Genomic DNA, 24270 nt, shown 5'->3' on the forward strand with positions numbered 1-24270 from the left:
GGCAGGGAGTCTCTGGTTACACTCTCCCTCTCTGCCTTTCCCTCACCAATAACCTTCTCTCTCAGGGTGCTCTTTGGGATTTTAGCTGAAGCCTTGCGTCCATTTCACTCCATGATTTTGCTGTGGAGAGCAGACGGGGAAGACGTTGCTCTGAACAACCCCTGCTCCACAGGACGTCCCTGGGGATATGACTGGGGATGCCTCTCCAACGAAAGCGTTTCGATACCAACAAACTCTGGTGAGTACAATACCTGTAGACAGAATGTTTCCTACACGATGGCTGTTCCCTTCTCTACTTAAGTGGCTAAAAATCTGCCTACAAATATCCTCCCCTGACTGCATGAGGAAGAATCTGTGAGAGCCCTGCCTGAGCGCATACCCCAGTGGTGTCTTCCTCCAAGAGCAAATGAGGCCATATTCTCCTTTTCTCAGTATGAAAATTGTTCCTAATCCTCATGGGTGAAAAATTTGCATCACTGAATTCACCAGACAAGGTAAAAAATACTGGAGAGCCTCAGGGCTGAGTCTGCAGGGATGCCTGCTCTAATAGAGCTGTATAGAAAAGTAACTGCTGGTTCTGAATGGGTTTTCTTTTTACACATAACTCCAGATAAGGCACTGAAACCTTTCCCTGTCCTTCATTACAGCTCCCAGAAGACATGGTTAGGATTCTGCTATGGTGGGTGTTAACAGGTGCTGTGAAAGCACCAGAACGTGTTGCTCTGGGGCATCTTTAGGGCATACCCCAGTGGGGTCTTGCGCTGCTTTGGTTTATGGGTATTTGGATGTAGGCTATGACCCTCCTTTCTGGTACTTTAGGAGATTACTGCCAAGTAGGAGAACTAAGATATATTGCATGTCATGAGTCCTCACACTTCTCCAAACAAACTGAGGTAAAATAAAAGCCATGTCCTGTGGTCACTGAAGTGAGAATTAGCATCATGCACTCCAGGTTGCTTAGGGAACAGCATGAATGGAGTCCAAGCCTGTAACAGTGGGTGGTGGCCTGTTTGTACCTGAGCGTATAAAGTTTTGGTAGCAGTGTTTGGAGACAAATAAGCCTCTTTTGGTCTGAGGAAAATATGAAATCTCATCTTCTTTGAGCTCCTGCAAAGAAAGATGGAGAGACTTCTTATAGAACCTAGTTTACAAAGGGGAATGTAGGGTTGCTTTTGGGAACAGAAAGCTGAGGTGAGGACCAGGAGAATAGTTTTCAGTCCATCATTTTCTGCTGCTGAGCCCTGCTCTTGTGTATGATTTACAGATGAATGAAGAATTGATTGATCTTTTGTGTGACCATACAGCCCTTTATGACTGAAAGCTCTATTTTGAATCCAGACTTATGTAATGAATGTAGATTTCTTAGTGCTCCACATAAGCACATCGCAAGCTCAGCAGTGTTTTCTAAGGATACTTTATTACTTGTCAAGTATTAACATTGCTGAAGGAACCAGTCATTACAGTGTAAAGGCTGGATTATGAAATATTTCATCTCTGTTTGCCTAGCTTTCTGTAGTACAATACAAAAAGGTAGCAGCCTGAGTGTCAAGATCAAGTTGCACAACAGTTGATCATTGAGACTGGGCTCAATATAGGACATAATGGGGTTGCAGTGGCGTGTTTGCACAGTATACAAACAGGTAAGGTTTGTGGAGGGAGAGCAAGAGTTGGATTCTGGATAAAAAATTCAAACTCGGTTTCGGAGTTGATCAAATTGCACGAGGCACTGAACTGTAAGGAACAAAAACCTGAACTAAAGCAGTGGTAAAGAAGAGAGCATGAGACAGCAGCAATAGTGAGTGTCCTCCTTGGGGAGAACAGCTGTATTTGTTCTGTAACTGTAACAAACTCATGAATCTCTAGAATTTTCAGGTTTAGATTCTTTAGTTTAGAATCAGACTGGTTAGAGTATTTAATGACAGTTTTTCTGAATGCTTATGGGAAGACAACTAATTAGGTCAAGTTATCCGTATTACTTGTGCTAAGGCAAGTCTTTGACAAAGTATTTGTGCATTACTTACTAGGTATTCAGGAGAGAAAGGAAGATGATGTACTGCATGCATGGTCTTCATTTATCCATAAATTTATCCCAAACATTTGCCATTGAGAGGTATTTATGGCTTCTGGACAGGACAAGATTATTTAATAAATGATAGCTGTTTGATTCCTGAAGTGTTTGCATAAACCAAAACCAGTTCTTCAGCTGAATTCAAGTCACCCACATCCCTGATAAGCTTTATAATAAGGAGGCAACTATGCCACAACATATTTTGTTAAAGAGGTGGATGTAGAAGTAGGAATTCTTCAAGAATGGACATATATACTTGAGTTCTTAGGGATCACAGGCAGAGTAGCAGCTAGTTACCAAGAACAACTAGTTGCTGGATCTAATCCAGGCATTGGTGCTAAGTACATTCTGAATCACTCACCTTGAAGGATGAATTATTTCTAAGACAAGAAAAATGAAGAATTTTAAAGATCAGGTAGCAAGTGAACAAGCAACTGTAATTCTGGATGTACTTGCCTCAAGTGGATCCCAGACACTTTGAGGCCTTGAGTGCCTTAGCAATTGATGCCTTAAAATGCTAACTTTAGGAGCATACTCCTATCAAGTATCATCGTTACCGCAGTCCACTCCCTGTAGTCAGTCGTGTTAGTTCTTTCTTGTGTACTGAGTGCACAATAGCAGAGAGCACTTCCAAACTAATGCTACGTAATCAGGTTTCATACATAAAACAATCACTGCTCTCCAGGAATGCTGGTCTGTTAGTAAAAGAGAGATGCTTCCAAGACTGTAGGAATGACTTCTATTTTCCTCTGATTTAGAAAATCTATTGCAGTGCCTCAGTGCAAAACCTAAGCTACTTACGAAGCCCTTATACCTTGGGATGAGGAGAGCTGGTAGTCTGAGTAGTTCCTGGTGAGACTTCAAGGTCACAAATAATCTACATAAGGGTGCTGATGAGTCAGCTGACCATTTCTTGCCCTTTGATTCCTTCTGTGTTTAAAGTATCTCTGTTTATTTATGTAACTTGGCTACTCCATTAATTTTTTCTCTTGCTGGCTCAGTCTTTTGCATCTCTCTCCCATATTCTCTTTAGCCATTTCTTTCCCAGGTGTTCATTGCCTCTTAGTCTTTTACCATTCTCTTGTTACCCTCACGTACCTTTTTCTCACTCTTGTCTTCTGCTGTGTCTTCTCAGTTTGTTTCTCTGCTGTTCCTGCTTTCAGTGTCTATGAAGCCAAGTGTTCGGTTTCACAGCTGTGTTTTTCTCTGTGCCTTCCTCACATCACTGCCATTGGATTCTGTTCTAAAAATATCCCGTGTGACCCTTTCCCTGTGCTGTCCCAAGGCAGTGGGGGGATTCTCCACAGCTTCCCTCTCCTCTTTTTCTTTTTGAAGATGTTGTCAATGTAATGTTAGAAGGGAGGAGAGACCTGGAAAACTGAGGTCATGAGAAAGATCACTTGTGCATCATTTCTATTGCTGATTCCAAAGCTGGGGAGAACAACAGGCAGATGAATACAGGGCCAAGCTCTACAGGGCAATTTGAAGGCTGCTGATAACGACAATAGGAAAAACAGAGGAGAAAAGAAGAGGTTCATTCCCATCTTCCCTTAAGTCAGACTGGAATTTAATATCTACTGAAGCTAAAGGCTTCCTATTCACTTATACCCACCTTGCCATCTATTTCCCTTGTTTTGACATCTACTGACTCGGTTCTATAGGCATATTTGAAGATCTGCATTGATTTTTCTTCCCACTTCCCATCGGTGGGATCACAGAACTAATACCTTGCCTTGTCAGAAATACACTGCAGAAATCAGTGACAGGGTCTTGCCCTGGCTGCATGGTACAAACACCTGGGGACTTGAAAGTCATTCCCCTCTAATGTACACACAGTAGTGTTCCTCTTCTGTAACCATCAGCCAGTCACCGGGCAAACAGACCTCTTGCTTTTGTGCTGTGGGATGGCAGAAGGGGGAATCCCACACTTGTTTGAAACCTAGCAGGGTAGCTGCAAGCTATAAGCTTTTTTACATGGACAAAGTAAGTTCATTGTTTCAACAGCTGATTCTTGCATGCTGATTTGGCAGTAGATCAGGTTAAATTACTTCAGACAAGTTGGGAGGCGGAGAGTTGGGGCTGGGGTAGAAAGGCTGTGTACCAGCATTCCTGGTACTTCAGAAAGTTAGACCTGTTGCTAGTAAAATTGTCAACAGCAGTAAAGGGGCAACTGGAATACAGAGTTTTACTGCCCAGGCTGTACAGCAGGTGGCATACAAAGTACAGTGCATGAGAAATAATGCATCAATGCAGAAGTGTACAGGAAATACGAGTCCTCAAGGTAAAGCTGGCTACTACTGCTGTGAATCTCCACAAAATCACAGCAAAGAACCTGGGCATGCTGCAGCAAAGCTGGCAGAAAAAGACTTCATACAAATAAGTTATTCTGTTTATGATTGCTTTAGTGAAGTACCAGAAAGTTGTTGCTAAAGTTGCTGCTGTTAGCATTCGTAGAACAGCTTCCGCATACCTGCATGGTACGATGATAACTGTTAACTCACCTTGTTGACACAGAAGGAGGACAGGCTTAGTCTGGAGACTACCTTATCAGAACCTGCTTATTTAAAGTGTTTTAATTTACTATTAAGTGACTTAGAACTACTTGGGGAACCGGATCTAATTGCTGGTTGTTTGCATGGCAAGGCAAATACTGGATCTAATATTAAAACCTCTTTGTTTATTATCTAGATGATAGAACTGAGTAAATTTGCAGATAATACAAACCTGGGGTGAGCTGTTAATACACCAAAGGGTTGCATTGCCATTCAGAGAGACCTTGACAGGATGGAGGAAAGGGCAGAGAAGAAGCTTATGAAATTCAACAAAGGGAAATACAGAGTCCTACACTCGAGGAGGAAGAATCCAATACAGTACACGCTGGGGACTGACTGGCTGGAAAGCAGCTTGGCATAAAAGGGTCTAGGGGACCTGAGGGATACCAAGTTGAACATGAGCCATCAGTGTGCCCTTGCTGCCAAGAAGGCTAATGGTGTCTTGGGCTGCATTAGGAGGAGTGATGCCAGAGGTTGTAGGAGGTGATCCTTCCATCCACTTAGCTGTGGCGATGCCACGTTTGGAGTCCTGTGTCTAATTCTGAGCTCCCCACTTCAAAAGACATGGAGCTACTGGAGAGAGTTCAGCAAAGGGCCACAAAGATGATGAAGAGCCTGGTGCATCTCGCATATGAGGAAAGACTGAGACCTGGGACTCTTTAGCCTGGGGAAGAGAAGGCTCAGGGGGATTTTGTTCTCTGATGCAACACTGAAGGTGATGTACCCAGACTCTTCTCAGTGTTGCCCAGTGACAGGACAAGATGGAATGGGCACAAATTAAAATACAGTATGACAATGAGGAAAAAGAGGTTTTGCTGTGATTGAACAATGGCGCAGGTTGCCTGGAGAGGTTGAAGAACTTGCATCCTTGGAGATCAGGATGCCCGAAGAAAAGGTAAATGCCCCATCCCTGGCAGAGTTTAAGGCCAGGCTGGACAGAGCCTTGGGTGACATGGTCTAGTGTGAGACGTCCCTGCCCACGGCAGGGAGTTGGAATTGGGTGATCTTAAGGTCCTTTCCAACCCAAACCATTCTGTGATCTAAGTTCTGAAAAGTTTTGACTTTAATAGAAACAAGATGCATATTATCTGACCAACCCCCTGCCTACATCCCAAGATAGAGCAAATTGAACCTTCTCAGTTCACTTTCTCTGTATCACTCATGATCTTATTCATGTTCAGCCCTTGTTGCCCTTTCCAACCTGGGAGGTTCAAGTCTTCTTAGCTGTTCCTCATGCAGAAGCTATTCCATGATTTTGACTATGCTCTGAAACTCTTCAAGTTCTACTCTATTCTTTTTGAGATTAGGGAAAACAGAAATGCAGGTATCGCTCAAGGTGCATGTTGCATTTAATTTGGACTTGTTTTCCTCATTTTAAACCCATGGTTCTAGAAGAATCTTGAGGGAGTCATTACTGTGACCTCTTTGTTTATCCCCAAGACCTTATTCTTGAACAGTAAAAGTCAGCTTAAATAGTAACAGTTGGACGATTCTTGTGTGTGCAAAGCTAGAACATCTGTTCCTCCTCACAGTCATCACTTTACATTTATTGTGACTGTTTCATCTGTCATTTTACTGCTCAGGCATCCTGTTAAGGTCCTTATACAGTCAGCCTTTGTTTTCACTCCTCTGAATAACTTGCCGACAAACTGTGAGCCCTTTTCCAGGCGAGAAAAGTGTTTGATATTGAACTGCTTGGCATCAAGTTTATTATCAGTGGTAGAGAACAAGGCACTGTTCCACTAATTGGAAATCCATGATGCTCCAGCCCCATAGGGTAGAAGAACTGCAGGTTTACTTAAAGATTCCCAGGAATGGTAAAGGCAAGTGCAAGATCAAGCACAGCACAGCTGTGCAACGTTATAGTGGCAGAAGAAACAGCTAGTGTGGTGTAGGAACTTCATTCCACAGGTACATGGAAATCTTTCTGTTGGGAAGATAAGGAAGGGCTAAGTAAAGTTCCCCTTTCCTGTAAGCACGTGTTTTAGTGCTTTATGTGAATGTCTATGCTGTAGCTGAGATGATCTATTGCCCACCACATGTAACAGCTTCTTACTTATATGCTGCTAGTGTGACCCATGCTGAACTCATTCAGAGCATGGCACTGAGCAGTTAATCACATAAAGATATGAATGCTTTTCCATCAGTTTACCTTCACAATGCTAAGGGCAGACAGAGCTGGTGCAAGAAAGGGAATGTGAGTGTCCTTTCTGGATGCTGCTCACAGTTCTGAGGCAGCTGTGAAGGTTCAGGCCAACACTGAAAACTCTTGAACTACTGTGTGTTCTCTGTTCTTTAACACAGCTTCTTCTGTACCTTTCAGAAGCAGTCTGATCTGCTTTTACCCCGTGACCCCGAAAGAGTTCCTTTTTGGTTTCTGTTTTTCTCTTTTTAACTGCACTCATACCAAAAGATAAAAGACCAAACTTGACCAAGGGAGACTAAGAAATGTAAGGTCTGAAACATCACTGGCTTTTAATTAAGTGGGTACAGAATGTGACAGGCAGCTTCTTCTGTGTAGGCCTTGGGTAGCATGGGCTATTCCAGTCTGACTAGTAGTCCTTCACTATAAACCCAAAGAAAGAGTCAGACTATCTGCAAGAAGTAGTCCTCCTGTGTAGTACTTTTCAATTTCCATTTGGTTCTAGACCTGAGCTACCCACTGTCATCACTTTTATTGTTCCATCACTGTGTGAAACTGATCAAATTCTAAATAGGCTATGCATAGGCATAAACATATTAAAGAAACACTACCCCTGAAACATGATTTACAACAGCTTAAACTTGTGATACAGTGCTAACAACTGCCCGATGTGCCCTCCTGGATCAACCCTCGTGAGAACTGCCCGCCATCTTCATCTCAGCAACATCTTAGGGAGCAGAACCCCAGGGTTGGACAAGTACTCAATTGACCTTTTCCTTCAAAAGTGCCTGTCCAGGGAAAGGAAAGGAAAGGAAATGAGAGAATTCATGTATTCAGCTGGTAGTAAGAGATTATCCAAGTATCGCTTGCTTATTGTTTCTTAATGTGCTGTTTCTTCCAGTCTTGTTTGGTTTATATTCTACTCAGCCATCTAATTTCCAATAGCTTATAGAACCTGAGAACCTTATAGCAAGTACATAGTATAATGTTAGTGTAATGTATTAACAAAACACCTGAGGATACTCTGGCACACCTATTATAAAGAGTGACTTTGTGCAGGAGGGAGAGACGAGCTGCAGGAAATCAGGCTTCTGATGGTGAACGTTAAGGAGGTTGTCAGTACACTGTCAGATTGAAGACTTAGGAGAAAATAACAGGTGCAATTTTCTGCATTTACAAAACTATGAAGTGTATTTTCTTTATAGTGTATAAAGCATATAAAAAGAATACAAACAAGTGTATTTTCTGCATTTCTAGGAAGGATAGGGAAGTTACAGAAATCCTGTATTTTCAAGTGCAGGGCAGATCAAAGTCTTTGAACAGTTGAACAGAGGAAGCAAAAATGGTTCAATTTAAATAGAATACCAAACCAGGAATCAAAGTAGTGGTATACTTACCTGTATGCAAATGCTAGAATTATGAAAAATAACATGTAGGACCAGTCTCTTGTTGTAACAGAAGATACAGCAGGCATTTTAAAATCTTTGTTGTAGACAATCAATGGGAAATTGTAATACCAGCGTAAAAAATCTGCTTAAAGATAAGGTAAAGCATACTAGTGATGGAGTAGTACTATGTGCTAATGAGAATCTGGATCAAACTAACAAACTCGGCATCCAAATATGTTGACATTTCAGACCTAAGTAGGAATGGGGTAGTGTTGGATCTGTGTCACCAGCCTCTGAACCCAGATTGCAAAACTCGTATGTTGATTGAGATCAGAGAGCCAGCTAGGGCAAGAAACAACAGTACCAAAGAACTGCCATGACCCCCAGGCTTGTCACTGGGTGGGAAGTAGATGCAATTGGTGATTGTGGAATAGTAAGCTGGAAGTGCACAAAATGTTATGACTAGATACCGTGCTAAACAGTTTCACAACTTCATTGAAACCAGTACTTCTTAGTGACCACAGTGTGCTTGGAGTCGATATTCCAACAAGGATCAAAAGAATCCACTAGAATAGATCAAAGAGAAACCCATATAAAAGGAAGAAGCTTTTTAATCAAGAGACATGACCAAAAAAAATGAAACATTTCCAGAAGATCTGGGTTACTGAAGAACACCATAGTGGTATCTAAAGAGAACAGGTCCAAATAACCCTCAGTCCTTCTTTCATCTGCTTCAGATCCTTAAAATGATCCTTAAAATCCTGGCTGTTCCCTGCCAGGATTCAGATTCTATGTTTCCTGGAACCCTCTTTTCCTTCAGGTTGTAAAAGGAATGTGTGGTATGATCAGTCTCCCAAAGAAGCTGCATGAATGACCAGGGGAAAAAAAACCCAAACCAGAACAGTCTAGGACAAGTAAACTTCCAAATCCTACAGCTTTTATCCTACATCTCCAAACACTTACTGTAGAAAGATGGATCGCAAGACAGTCACCCAGCTCCAAAACCAGTACAGTTGCTCTGTTGCCGCATCCTACTGCTGGCAGCTGTCTCTGTGTGTAGTTATGGCAGGGTAGCCAGGCACATACCATTCCCAAGGTCTTTGGTCCTGTCTTTTCACAGGTCCTACTATGCTCACGTTACAATGGCCAGTAGGCCAGCAAGAAGTGACAGCAGCCCTCACAGAGTGGATGGTTGTATGGAAGGGATGACAGTTCAGTGTCAGATGCTGCCTGGGAGATGTTCCAGTGCAAGATGCAGATTCTGTTTAGTCAGGAGTTGCTCAGCCTTATCTCTTGCACTTGGATGTAGGTGAAAGAAGCATTCCTGTCTGGTTGAAGGTGGTACCAGGTCTCCTTTAGGGAGAGCTGACCAATGAAATCTGCCTGCTATTTCCAATGCAGCTCTAGGAGCAGAGCAGAAATTCACAGCCAAGGCCAGACACTCCTGTGGGCTGGTACTGCTGAGGAAGGCATCCTGATAAAAATGACATTGCAGACCTGGTGTCAGAGCACAGATATTAAATGCATTAATGCACTTCCAAGCAGATCTGAATGTGCAGCAGCTAGTTTAGTACAACGATTATGTTCCCTAGCATTCAAGACTATAGGTCAAGAGAGGACAGGGTTGTAATGATCAGTGTGACAAAACTCAGTATGAAATTGTATAGACAGGCATGTCTGTCCAAATGGTAATGCCTTGAAGTACAGTTAAATTGCCAAGGTGAAAGTCTCCTGCAGCTAACACAATGGAGAACCCTCCTGCAATGAGAGTGCTCCTTAACTCCATCTCATGGGCTTTAATGGCAGGATTTCGAGCCGTTTCACTTGGAGAGAGAGAGAGAGAAGGGGGTGAGGGATCTTCTGGCCAGCAGCGGTGGTGCCAGTGATACCACCAGCATCACTGCTCAAGCCAGAGCTATAGTCCCCGTGTTACAGGGAAGCACTCTGCTCCCAGGGTCCCCTTCCCTCCTTGAATAGAGCTATGAAGAAGAGGTTGTAATCTGCCATAGCGGTGTTCAAGGCCAGGTTGGACAGAGCCTTGGGTGACATGCTTTAGTACAAGGTGTCCCTGCCCATGGCAAGGGGGTTGGAACTGGATGATCTTAAGGTCCTTTCCAACCCTAACTATTCTATGATTCTATGGCAGGGTCAGCCGCATCTTGTCCCCAGCGGAACAGGTCTTCAGCTGGTGTCACAGCTTGTCCCTCAGCATGATGGGTCTGAGGAGCCTGAAGGCTTGTGTGAGCCTGTGGTCCTTGTAGTGCCCAAAAGCCTGTGGAGTGGGACATTTCCTGCTATGTAAAGGTCCCTGGCCCAGCCAGTGCACCTGGCTGGGAGCAGTGGCTCTTCTGAAGCAGGGACAAGCAGCAGAGGGAGTGGGATTTGAGAAGTTTCACAAGGACCATCTCTGCTTTTGTTCTTGTTTTCTGACTGATCCCTATCAAACTGTGCCACAGACATAACCCTGCTCGTGGATCAGAATACAGCACTGATATAGATAGGAAAAAATTGAGTTATACTCCAGACCAGGGGCAGCAAATACTCTCAGTGCTTTCTGCTTACTATGAACACCACACAATGCACTTGAGCAAGACTGTGAGCGATGTTATTAAACATACAAACATGACATCCAAAAATCAGTGATCTCCCATGAGCAATCTGAGTTAGCAGTTTCTAGAACTTATTTCAGTTCTCAAGTTAAATGCATGTTGGAACAGTTCCCATCATTTAACCTCTACACCTTCTTTTTATTAGCCCATTATCCTTTCACCACCCCTAACTTCGGTCAGTAGCTTCTAATGTTGATATGTCGGCGCTCCCTGGATTCCTGTTCCAGGTATAATATATTTAGATGGCATAGACATTAAATGTCAGCCCTGGGACACAATGCCATTTGTGGGGCACCTTCTGCACTTCCTTCTGCTGGCTGATCTGGGCTTGAAATACCTGTCTCTGTGACAAGCTGGTAATTATTGCACCCTCATGGCACCTTTTTCCCTTTGTGACAGTCAAAATAGGCTCTTGCAGATTAAGTATACAGAAGCTTTAGCGTAAAGAGTTCCACAGAGAAAAGACTTCCTGTAGCCTTCATACCAAAATGACCCAGTAATTCAGCCTGGATGCACTTGCTTGATGAAGTTCTTCCCTTCCCCCAGCACTTTCCTACAAGTCAAAGCAGGGGGCTGATAAAAGAGGGAGGGAGTCCAATAAATGCCATGCTGACTCTCACTGTCATCATCCCTGTGTCAGCAGCCAGTGATAACAGGAAAGGTTATCACTGCAGGGGAATTGGTTTGCCCTCGTTTGTGATGGATTTATTATTCAGGTGCCAAGAGAACTACTATCTTCCCTCTTTTCACCTTCTCATGTTACTACCAGGGTTTGTTTTATGGCAAGCAGGCAAGATCCCTTGTGTAGGAGGGTTAGGTGGTTTCGTGTGGGTATCTGCATTTGGATGTGGCAATGAGAGGAAAAATAGGAAGCTTAATCAAAACTGTACAAAATTTACTAGTTTAACTTTGATAATAAATCAGGAATTTAAAAATGGTACTGATAACATATCTGTGCTATAATTTTTATATTGGTATTATTTTTCTCAGCTGAGACAAATGGAGAGGGCAAACTAGTACGGTCAGCAGCTAGTACTTGGCAGTGATGGAGTTCATATAAGTAGTTTATAGCATTTGCTCTAAAAATAGGAAAAGTCTGAAATGTAAGGAAGACCCAAATGTTACCAACCAAAGGTTTGTGTTTGCTGATGTCTCATTTGTCCGGTATCTCTACAGATGTCATGTATTTTTGTTATGCACTAGAATGGTGAATTTCATTTCTCAGTCTTCTCCTTGGGAGAAATATCTGGGTAGAGAGATCAGAGGTATAGAGATTGTTTGATGAGAAGTGCTCTCCCCCATGGTCCTTAGCTGCAGATGTCCTTTGAGCTAGGTCCTTGGAGTGTATGCATGTGCCACTGTTTCACCTGTATAGTTATCAGTCTACCGTGTGGTGCACTGGATGAGGTGTATTATGTTGTGGAAAGTACAGCTGAAGGTGCAGGGGTTTTATGGGCTGTCTTCCTCATGAGGATAGTAAAGGCTGCTGGTTTTGAGTAGCATCTAGAGCCATGTGGTGAACATTGGCCTTGTGCCCTTCATGCTTTCATTGATGAGGTGAGTGAGGCTGGGGCCAGTTTGGAGGCTGAGAGGGGCCAGTTCTTGGAAAAACCCCAAACTTTCAGGGTCATCTTCTCATTATTTTCCATGGGAATTCCACACCAGTATCATACAAAACAGTGGAGTTTGATTAGCTGGCAGTAGGGGGTTCTTCTTGAAACTGAAGCAGTTTGTGATGTGCTGTTCTTCTGCCTCTGGATAAACAAGAGCTAGAAGAGTGCACCTTTGGCTAAAGGTTCCCATTAGTTTTCTCCAGTAGCTGTGATCATGAGTGTTCACCTCCAGTAAACATAACTGGAGATGTGGTTCTGTGTTACAGCTTTGATGTTTGCTGGGGCTTACTGTGGTTGGTTTTTAGGTTTCCTGTACATGATGTACACTTATATTCTATGTATTTTTATGTATTTTCTACGCTGTATTGTATATGCTATGCATGATATCTATGTAAGCCATAATGACACTGGTCTTCCAAAAGCATCTCAATAAATTGGGAACCTTTATGAGGGAATAAAACCCTTTAGGAGGGAAACCTAAGAGGGTATCAGAATGCTGTTTTCTCATTTCCTAGACACAGCCACTTAGAAACTCTTCTTTAAGGTGGTTCATTACAAGTTTTCTCCTACTGCTGTGCCACAGTCTTCCTCCAGGAAACATTGCTTATTGACAGCAAAGTGACTGCTGGTGAGGCAGCTCTGATACTGCTTTTGTAACTACTCAGGGCTTGCCTGGCCTGCCACCACGTGTGTATTGGACAGAGTAGCAATATTCATATAGATATTATTGCTAATGGATAGCCATATAGATATTGTTAGCAGAAACATTGTAGGAGGTAGGGAGGTGGTTTATGGAGGAAATCATAGAATCACAGAATAGTTAGGGTTGGAAAGGACCTTAAGATAATATAGTTCAAACCCCCCTGCCATGGGCAGGGACACCTCATGCTAAACCATATCACCCAAGGCCTCCTCTCGGAGCCTTTCTTTGTACCCCGTTCTGAAGGACCATGCATCCTGAGAGAGCCTCCCGGTGAAATGTTTTACAGGGGTCTGCAAAATGAAGTAGCGAGACTACTGTTCTGGACGCCAGAGAAGGGTGTTTTGCCTGCCTCTCCCCCATGCAGCCTCCAAATCTCTTATCCTGCAGCATGAGAAGCTTGGAAACCATTATTCTAGAGAGGTGATAGTGTACAAGAGGAGGAAGAAGGAGTTAATAGCAGCTATTTAGTGATTCTGAGGCATGCAGGGTCTTCTTGTACACAGTTTCTAGGATCTTGAACTCAAAGCTCACTGTAGTTTAATAGGCATCAGAAGACATATAGTTACAGGCAGCACACTGACAGTACTGGGAGCTATCCCTAGACGATGTTTTGGAACATGCTTTTCATTCCTGTCACTGGTTGGTAGGTCACTGGTGTTGGCTGAGCTCATTGCTTTTTTTTGCCTGTCCAAGAAACACGTGCCATAGTGGAGAGGAAAAGCTGTTGAATGCTTTAGCCTGTGGAAAAGTGAGCATCAAGAAGAATACACTTCTCTATATACCCATGACTGAATATGCACAGAGCAGTTTGATAACATTCTCCAAATGTGTCAAGTATTCCCCATAAGGGCACATGGAAAGGCTGAGTTTAAGCTGTAATGCCCAACAGTTTACAGGGATGCCCGACTTCTCCATTAGGACTTGCTGCTTCTCTTGTGGATCGTGGACTTGGAAAAGTTGGGACATTGAGCGTGCACCCATCTTGTTCTATCTCATCGTAGTTGCTGGCATCTTTATGATTGTCAGTCTTTCGGACACCTGATATCTGGGGAGAGAATGAGGAAGCCCACTGAATTTCGTTCTCATTGCAAATATGGCTTGCTCAGAATAGGGAAGTGTGAGTGAAGAGATCTCCTGAACAATCATTTCTGCCTCCTCCTGTCTGCTTTCTGTCTCTGTACTTCTAGGTCTGTCTTATCACCTTCTTTCCACCCCCCTCCACGCTCCCCTCTTCCCTCTCCTTCAGGAGTTCCCCTCTTGCTCACACCTGATATTCAATCCCGGCAGAGTTAGTGCCTTTTGCTGAGATCATGTGGCAGAAGAAGGTTGCTATAAATATAGTTGAACCCTGCAATCACTGCCTTTGGGTAGGAAGGGGAGAAAGTGAGAGAAGCATAAGGAGGAGGAGGGGCAGAGAGAAAGTGAGTGCAGCAAGAGGACAAATCAGGGTGGTCTGAGGAGAGAAAGAAGGAAGAGAGGGAGCAGAATTAAGTGTGGAGGCCATGCACTTGGCCAGAACATGAGGTGGTTCTAGGTAAGGCTCAGAGCAACAGCTCTGTGACAACTGAGCGTGAGGAAGAGTAGAGGCATGGAAGGCTCAGAGACCATGACGCAGGAGCCCAGATCGAAGTCAGCTTTGTGGGGGGCACTCCGCAATACAACCATGTCTGCTTTGAGAAATGCACCCGTTACGGGATACCTGTGGAGGCAGGACATGAGGCCAGGGGGACAGGGGACGACCTGCACTGCCTGGAGAACTCCCTCAGCTACCCACAGGTAGGGCTGGACAACTGGGACGTTTGTGGCAGCACAGGTCTTCCAGGGATGACGTAGGCTCTTGGGGTTCCCAGGACGGTGCTGGTCCGTTCCCAATCCTACCACCTCTTCCCTTCGCTTGCTGGCTTCCATGGTTGTAACTACATCGATGAGCGCTGTCAGCATTTTGAGTCAGGGGTCATTTTCACCTGCCATGGACACGAAGAGTTAGAGTGGACAAGCTGGGATTGGGAAAATCATGCAGTCTGTTAATGCAGATGAGAAATCACAGCTGCATGGAGAGTGATATTAAGTACAGTAAAGGAGTAAAAACAAGCAGAACAGTGATGTATATGGATGGGTATCTATCTGCACAGGTGTATAGACAAAGTGATGCAGAGCTCTGTTCTCACTTTTCTCTGACCAAAAAGCACTTCATGGTCACAGACCCGTGAATGTATTTTGATAGTTTTGGTAATTCTCAGGAGAGCTGTTAAGTGAGGATTTTTTAACCCTTAAACCTGACCTGACTCTTGCTCTAGTTCATACAAGCCGTGGTTCAGAAAACATACTCTGCCTATGGCTTCTTGTTCTGTTATCCTCTGTATCTCCTCTACCTCTTCTTCTGGAACAGCCTCTTGCAAAGGGAAGGTCTTGCAGCAGAGTCCTGGTGTCTTATTTCCTACCACTCTGCTCAGACTAAGCTTACCTAAGGGGGCTTTAGAGCAATGAAGGATCGAGGCAAAGGGTGAAAGAGAACATATGAATGTGATATTCATATAGAGTGGATGTTTCTCCTTAAGTCAATAGAAAGCCCTTTACATGAATACTTAGGTGAACAATCGGGAGATGAGGGAGGGGATCCATTAATCATCTCCTGAAGACTTTTGTGATTTAGTGATAGGAAAAAAGCCACGTTTGCCACCAAGAAAACCTCTTCCAATAGATAAATATCCCAATGGAAATTACATGTGCCACATTGCAACAGGCACAAATGACACAGTGAGGCAATATAACCCATCTCTGTGCTCTTTCTACCTTTCTTGCTCTGTCTTCAGAGGCATGCTGGTCAGTGCCTGTAGGTAGACAGCCTCATGCACAAATGGGCACATCATCAAATGCATATTCCCATGCATATCTTCAGGCAGTAGTGCCCCCAAGCAATTCATAAACATTTATAAACAGTTTGCAATCTAAAAGTCAAGACAGCTCTATCTGTAGATTTACTATATGAAAATTTACTATATAAAAAAGAATTTATGATATGAAAATTAGATTTACTGTATGAAAAATATGCCCTAGAAATACTTTTATACAAACAATCACGTACACATGTGCATGTATGTTTATGTATGAAACTTTGTATGCAGACATACTCTGACATAAACAGGCTTGCTGTACATATGTATATTTTGCTAGCCATTCATGCACATACAGATAAAGTATAAATATGCCCTCTAATGTCCATCTTGTACAAACATGCATGCTTGCATCATTAGCATGAAAAACAATTTGTTGCACTTGTTATTATCCATTTCCATGCAGAGTAACCATTAAGATTTCCTTCCCCACTGTCATGTGTAAAAAGAGTTGGCAGAGAGAGATTTTGATTCAGTTGTGCCCTTCTGCTAGCTGTTGCCTTCTGTTTTATATGTAGGTTAGAAGCTATTTTAGACTGGCTGTGTGCTTTGGTATAGTTTACACAAGCCCCAGAACAGTGAAATCTTGGTCTTTGGCCTGGGACCTTCAAAGAACTGTTGGTCAAAAAACATATAGTGGTTAATAGATAATAAAATATTAATAATAGTATAATAATAGTAATATATACATAATTTTTTACAATGAAGATGAAAGATAGATATATGATAGATGACATAATATGCATTGGCAAAAATATACTTTATCATGCACTGTAGGACTTTGTGTTGTGTTCTTGCTGCCTGAGGAAGCAGCTACAGCTGGTGAAGTATTCAGAAGCTGTGTTATTCGTGGCTTTAAGAAAGGGTGTTCATGGCAGAGAGCTCATCCAGCAATACACAGATGGGCGTAGTGGGAGGGATGTGTTATTACAAGGAATTAGGCAGTACAGTAATATCAAATAACAGGCTCACAGAAGGATGTAGGTGGGAGAGGCCTCTGGAGGTCTCTGGCCCAAGCCAGATCTCCCCTTTGCCTTCTGTTCTTCAGGAAGAAGTATTGTTTCGTTGCTTGCCCCTGCCCCTCACAGGTATCTCTTTGGCTCTGTGTCTGAGAAGTTGAGCCTAGACTTTTACCTGACATTGAAAAAGCTGACTTACAAAGGTTTCACCTTCAGGACCTTCATGGCTATATGGGTTTTGTGATCCATAGGAAAAAAAATATCTGGGAAGGTAATTTCAGGAACAGCAGGATGGCTACAAGGAAAGAGTGAGAGCGATGAGCAGTAGAGCCCTAGGGTGCCTCAATGGCCAGAAGCAGTAGATTAAAAGCATGCACTGACAGTGCTGTGGGAAGGGATTTCAGGGCTGGAGTTTGCTGTGGAGAGCACATTGTTGAGTCCAAATGGCATGGGGAATCGCTTAGGCTTTGGACTGTGAAAGAAGGGCAGTTTTATGTAGGTGCTGAGCACTCAGAAACCAGCTCCCAGGGAAGCGCTGAGGTTGTGGTGCTGTACACGTGTTTTTCCCTGGGGATCCTGTGCAGTTTTTCCTCTGTTACTCAATGAAACTTTCCCATCTTTTTTTATTTCTCAAACCCGGCTCAAACACTAAGAAACGAGCCCTCCCTGAACGGGAACATCACCCTGCTTGCACTTTGTCCCTGAATGGTTTCTGTTTCCACACACCACCCACCGCTTCCCCCCCCCTTCAGCTGGTTTGGCACCAGTACCGTGGTCTCACTCAGCATTTAGCCAAGCTAGGCTTGATAGTACCTTTCCTGGCACAGCCTTTGAGGTGGTAATTGATACCTTTTGCAGTTCTCCCCAGTTCTGATGGTGCTCAGAAACGCTCTGTTCCTTGTGTTAGAGAAGGAGCATCAGAAGAAGGAACAGTCTAAGTCCTACTGTGTTATATTTTTAGGTTTACATGCCTTCTAACGGAGTAGATGTTTCTTGCCTAACCTCATTTTGCTTTAAGGTCATCCTTCGGTTTCTGGATTCTTTCTGTCCCACAATCTCCTACCATTTTAAATACTGCCAGAGTCTTGGAGAAGCAAAAGCAGTGTATGAAGCGTGTTGTATTGAGGCTAACTCGTTCTCCAGGACAGAACCTTCATTTTTGTGCCTGACAAAACAACTAACTCCTTTGTTCCTGCATCCTGAGTGCATCATTTTCCAGCCAGATAGTGAATAAGGATACTGTATGAGGACTTTTACCTTTCATACTTTTATACTGTCATGCTGTTCCATCTGGGCAGATGCAAGACTAATTTGAGCATCATACCTGGCACAGGCTTGAGTTCATAGTTTGGATTAAGCTGCATTTGATGACCATGTAAAGACAGTGACACATTAGCTGAGGTGATGTGAAGATGCATTTGTCTAAAATCTGCTTAGTACTTGGCATTTCTGGGTGAAATAGGCACAGTGAGAGAGAAAGAAGGAGCAGTCTACTATTTAGGACTGCATTCTATATTTGACAGCTTACCTTGTATACAAAGTTCTTCAGGCTGATGTTTCACTGCCCTGTCTGTATTATGAGAGTGATAGCATGGTCATTCCTCCCTGCACAGTATGCATATTGTGTAATTTGCCTAGAGTATGCTGATAATCATATGGCTAATAATTACATTAACTGTGTCAGCTTCCAGTGCAGTGGTGAATGGAAGAATGCATTCAGATAGGAGCTCTTTGTTTAAGAGTCAGCAGGTAAGCCACCTTAAGAATAGGATGATTTAATGAAGCCTAGATGGTTTTGTTTTCACAGAACACACAGTAGGGTTTTTGACGGGAGCACATGGTTCGAGTGTCTCTTGAAGAATATATGCAAATAAATAAACTACTTATTACTTCAGTCATATCTGTTACGTGGAAACAAGAACTGCTAGAGCACTGAAACAGGTGCTCAGAGGAGCTGGAGAATTTCCACCCTTGGAAATGTTCAGGAGCTGTCTGGGCGAGGTTTTGAGTAACCTGATCTGGCTTTGGAGTTTGCATGCTGTGAGCAAAGGCTTGGACTAGAAACTTCCAGACATGCCTTCCAGTGTAGATCCTTCACCGGGTCTCTGAACCTATTTGATCCCAAGGAAAGAGGAGCAACATCTCCTATGTTACTTTGAAAGGAGGAGACACGAAGCTGTCAAATAGAAATGTCTCCTAAGTGCATGGTAGAGCTTTATATCTCTCCTGTGTCTGTCATCAGGTGGTAGCCTGACCTCACTCAGGTAAAGCCAAAGCTTGTTCACTGAAAGACATGTGAGGAGGAGGGGTTTATTCTCTGCCTCTCAAATGCACACCTTCCCCACCTATACTATGAAGGAGTGAGGTAGGATAGCTGCTCTTTACAGGGGTACAGGCAGGATCCTTGAAGCTCCCTTGAGATCTTGTTGACGAGACAGCACAACTGCCAAGTTTACTACAGATCCATGTGTGAAATGTCACTGGTAAGCGCATGTAGCTAGTTTTGAATTACATATAACCAAGTGCGTTTCGAGATTAGCAGCTGAAGACAAAGACTACATTAAACAGCTAGGAAATTCAGAGGAGCTGGATATATGTGAGGAGTTAGCATGATGAATTGGGTAAATAACGGGAGGAGATGTGCAGTACCCTGTGATATTTCTGAGCTGATGCTGCTTCTTTTCCTCCGCAGTGGCTGTGTGCCCTGTTAAACATTCCTTGGCAGCAGGAGGAACAGATGCAGGACATTCGTGCAGCCTGTTTGATAGTGTAATACCTCTCCAAGCCTTCAGAGATGTTTCACAGTGCTGCTGAAATCTATGGGACAGCCCTGAGGGTGGCAGACCTCATGCGAACTCTTTGACCTTCGGTTTTACCCCCAGAAAGCCTTGCTCCGTCTGTTCAGACCACAGCCAGCTCTTTCTCAGGACGTTAGAAAACAACTAATAGCCTGTGATCGTATCTTGTACCCCCAAAAAGGAAATGCAGTCGATCTGCCTTTTCATCTTTGATGCGATTTCTGAAGGAGCTTTTTGCCTTACCTTTTCCTTTTGATCTCTCTTGCTTTCTGCTCTCCTAGCTTTATGGCCAATACACAGACCAGGTAACCGACTTTGCAGACAAGGAAGCAGCAAAACTACTGAATAAGAAGCAGGTCCAAAGGAACAATGAAAGACCCCTGAAACGTGATAGTCAAGTGCAGATCAAAGAAGAGCACTATTCCAAATGTCAAGGTAGGGACAATTCATCTTTCATTACCCTATGTCCAGATACTGGGTAGGCCAGGCAGAGAAATGGAATTTAAGCCAGGCTAAAAGACAAGAAAATTGTGATTGGGAAGAAGGAGGGAAGGAAAAGGAATCCCAGTGGATTGAAAAGGCTTTTTCATGTGAGCTTTCATCCTAGGAAGAGCCAAGATCTGTTTGGAAAGATGTTGAGTTCTGCTCTGTGTCATGTCTGTCCTCTCCCCCCACACACCTCACTCCTCCCTGTGGTTTTGGGGCTTTTTAACTGCATAAGAGTTTGCAGGACTGTGTAAGAGAAGGATGGGTACCAGTTCTTCCACACAAAGCCCATGATGCTTCGAAATAAATCCTTATTGTAGTCAGTTCTTGGCATAGGAGAGACTTGTTTCATCTGTGTGCCCTCAGTGTTTCTGATTCACTCTTCCCTCCGCAGACTGTGCTAGACGCATCCAGAAATACGTTACCAGGAAGCTTGGAGAGGACTGGATTTTCTTGATTCTGTTGGGTCTGGTCATGGCGTTGGTGAGCTGGGGAATGGATTATGCCAGTGCGAAGAGCCTACAGGGTGGGTCCCATTCAGGTGCTGCAAAAGCACTGTAAACAAGACTACAAAGCCCAGTGACATTGTTATTCCTCCTTTAACATCAGTGTTCCCATCCTCACCCCTTGCTGCCTATGGTGCAAGTCCCCCTTGAAGTACTTGCAACATAGGGGAGAAAAGGTTAACTAGGGAGAGGTTCTTTAAAGGGATGGCAGGAGCAAATTTGGAAGCGAGCAGGCAGAAACAAAGGATATGTGTATGAGGAGTCAAGGACAAATCACTATTTTTACTCCCTTTCCCTCCTGCTCCCTTGAATATGTAGGGACACAGGGAAGTGGCACTGTGGTCCTTCCTATTATAATAGTCCACATCCTTCCCAGGGGTATTGAGCACATGAGGAGTGGGGAGGGGAAAGGGTTCTTAGGTGCCCTCCAGACACTATTTCTGCTTTTAACCTCATTATTGTTCTTTCCAATATTTATTTATACACTGCCCTGCAGTTTTCTGCTACCTGGCCATGTACTGCTCCCTCCTTTGGCTTTTTCCACAGCGAACTCCTAATTGCTATCTGCAGCCGTAACAGTTACAAGATCTTTCAGCTCCCTTTTCCACCATCTCAATGCACACATGCACACACCGCATTGCCCACATCCTGGTAACTGCACTATTTCTTTGCCCTTACCCTCAGTGCCCCAGTCCTGACCTGCGCACACACTCCAGCCCTTTCCTCTCGGTGTTCTTGGCTGCTGATGTCCACTGAACGCTGCAGTTTCTCAAGGCTCCAATACTCCTTCACCCCAGTGTTCCTCCACCTAGAGCTCCCACATCTGCCAGGCATCTGGCTTGCCCTAATAGTGTCAGAGAGCCCCTGTCCTTTATACTCCCTGCAGCTGAGTCCTTTGGGTATTTCTTTCCCTCTGCCAAATCCCAGCCTCCTGCTGTGTGGGGAGCCAGCTCAGGTAAAGGAGATGAACTGCACAGGAGCATCAGTTCAATTTGGATTCTCAGCAGCTTGTGCTGTTGTTCCTGGCTGAGCAATGGAACCACTGCTGTTTTAACACTTGGCACAGCTCCCTTAATGCCCCATAGCTGCTCTAAAAGACAAATCATAATCAGAGCTTTTAAGGTAGTTTTTATGAAGGAATGATTTTTCATGGGATTGAGACGGAGGAGAAGGCACTAGCTATTGGTGGACCACTTTATTGTCCTTCAGGACCCACGTAAGGCCTACAGGCTGCCAAATGAAAGGACCCTGTACAGTGATTCATCCATACAACTGCACATAACCTCTTCCTATGCCACATTTGGGCACAGGTATTAGTAGTGTCTAGGAATAGAGAGACACTTCTCTCCATTCCTGCAGAATGCCTGCTTTATTTGGGAACTCTTACTCAAAATGAGTCAATGATTGTCTTAGAAAATGAGGGCTTTAGGATATAATGTCTCAGGGAGATTTAGTATGGGCAGGTTTAGCCAGTGTGTGATTCTTTGATGTCTGCCAACCTGTTTGGAGCACCTGTGGTTACTGACAACTTCTTTCTTTGTGTGCCTACAGCCTACAAGTGGATGTACAGAGAGCTGCACCCGAATGTTCCTATGCAGTATCTGGTGTGGGTCACATACCCACTTGTTCTTATTCTGTTTGCGGCCATTTTCTGCCACCTCGTCTCTCCACAGGCTGTTGGTGAGGGCAGAAGGCATGGCAAGATCTGTTTCTGTCTGTCTCCTTTGTCTTACTCCGTTTGTCTGGGGATTTTGTTCATGCCCTGCTCTCCTGTTGTTTTCAGGGTCTGGGATACCAGAGCTAAAGACCATTATGAGGGGAGTGGTGCTCAAGGAATATCTCACTCTCAAAGCTTTTGTGGCCAAAGTTGTGGGCCTCACAGCTGGGCTTGGAAGTGGCATGCCTGTGGGGAAAGAGGTAAATATTGCTGTTTTCATGTGCAGTAGGGGCCAGAATTTGGAAGGTGGGACGAAAGCCAACTGTATCCTGGGCTGCATCACCTCTCTCATGAGACCCCACCTGGAATACTGCATTCGGTTTTGGGGCTCCAAACACAAGAGGGATGTGGACCTATTGAAGCAAGTCTAGAAGAGGCCATGAAGATGATCAAAGGGCTGGAGAACCTCTCCTATGGAGACAGGCTGAGAGAGCTGGAGTTGTTCAGCCTGGAGAGGAGAAGGCTCCACAGAGACCTTATTGCAGCCTTCCAATAGCAAAAGAGTCTACAAGAAGGCTGGAGGGGGACATTTTGCAAGGGCATGTAGTGATAGGACAAGGGAGAATGTCTTTAAACTGAATGAAGGAAGATTTAAATTAGATATCATGCTGAGTTGTTAGGCACTGGAACAGGTTGCCCAGAGAAGCTGTGGTTGCCCCATCCCTGGCAGTGTTCAAAGCCAGGATAGAATGGGCTTGGAGCAACCTGCTTTAGTGGAAGGTGTCCCTGTCCATGGCAGGGGGCTGGAACTGGATGAGCTTTAAGGTCCTTTCCAACCCAAACCAGTCTGGGATTCTACGAGTTGTCTGTGGAAGAAGATTCTATAAATGTTTTATTTGTTTTGCTGCCATTCTTCTCCAGAGCTCTGCTCTTTCCAGCAACACTTGTCTTACGTTGGCCATTTTTCCTTCTAGTTAGAAAGGCTTGATATAGAAAACATCAAAGAAATTAAGTCAGGTAGTATTTTAGAGGGATAAAAACCAATGATTGGAGGAGTGGCTGAGATGGCCAAGGAGAAATTTGAGATCTGCAATGGCTAAGTGCTTGTCAGTAACCAGATGGTAACCCTCTCTGATTTCTTCCTCTTCTTCTCTTCCAGGGTCCTTTTGTGCATATTGCCAGTATCTGTGCTGCAGTACTCAGCAAGTTCATGTCAATCTTCTGTGGTGTGTATGAGGTAAGGCACATGTTTCTGCATACAAGTTGAACTCCTAAAACACATAGGATAGTGTTGGTAGGCCACAAACCAAAAAGGAAACATACGGATTGAAGTTCACCCTACCCTATAAAACAGTAAAATACAAACCAAAGAAAATGGTATTGAGAAGCCAGATACACAGTCAAATAAGACCACCAGTGTTACCTACCAGTTACACAGAGGATGGTTAGGAATACGCGTTTAACAAGTTTTCAGTCTCATGATGCTGATACTTATGCACTGTCATCTTTGTATAAAAAAGTAGCTGCAGGCAAAGATCAGTTTGTCTTTAAGCCAAATTTATACAGCATTGCTAATTATAGACACTGACACTGTCTCTGGGCTTGTGCTGTCACAGAACAGCCTCTGCAGGCTGATCACTGTATTGACTAGCTGTATAAAAAAATCCATTCACTACATATATAGCTACATGTAGAAACTGCTTTACATAGACTCTTAGCAGAAACTGGCTGTGTAATACAACAATGGGAGATGCTCTTCTCCTTGAGTAGATCCTTTCTGCTGTCCTGTCATCAGGACCAGATGTCGCTGCTGAAGACCAGCTGACAGAACTAAAGACTGCACTAAATGTAGAGCCTGCTGTTGGTAATAGCAATGGCTGAGTCTGCTGCTGGC

General features: G+C 43.9%; 1 protein-coding gene across 1 annotated transcript in view; it reads left to right on the forward strand.

Moving 5' to 3' along the window:
• CLCN1 (chloride voltage-gated channel 1) overlaps positions 1-24270 on the forward strand; it is a 51611-nt gene continuing 27341 nt past the window's right edge. Inside the window, exons 1-6 of the mRNA XM_061454311.1 lie at positions 1-238; positions 20009-20162; positions 20608-20739; positions 22271-22399; positions 22503-22636; positions 23536-23613. Coding sequence (XP_061310295.1) covers positions 188-238; positions 20009-20162; positions 20608-20739; positions 22271-22399; positions 22503-22636; positions 23536-23613 — 678 coding nt within the window. The 5' untranslated portion in view covers positions 1-187. The remainder of the gene's footprint in view (positions 239-20008; positions 20163-20607; positions 20740-22270; positions 22400-22502; positions 22637-23535; positions 23614-24270) is intronic.

Source organism: Pezoporus flaviventris, unplaced genomic scaffold, assembly GCF_033815535.1.
Source record: "Pezoporus flaviventris isolate CSIRO_AGI_PZ_B2104156 unplaced genomic scaffold, CSIRO_AGI_Pfla_v1 ptg000015l, whole genome shotgun sequence".
NCBI lineage: Eukaryota > Metazoa > Chordata > Aves > Psittaciformes > Psittacidae > Pezoporus > Pezoporus flaviventris.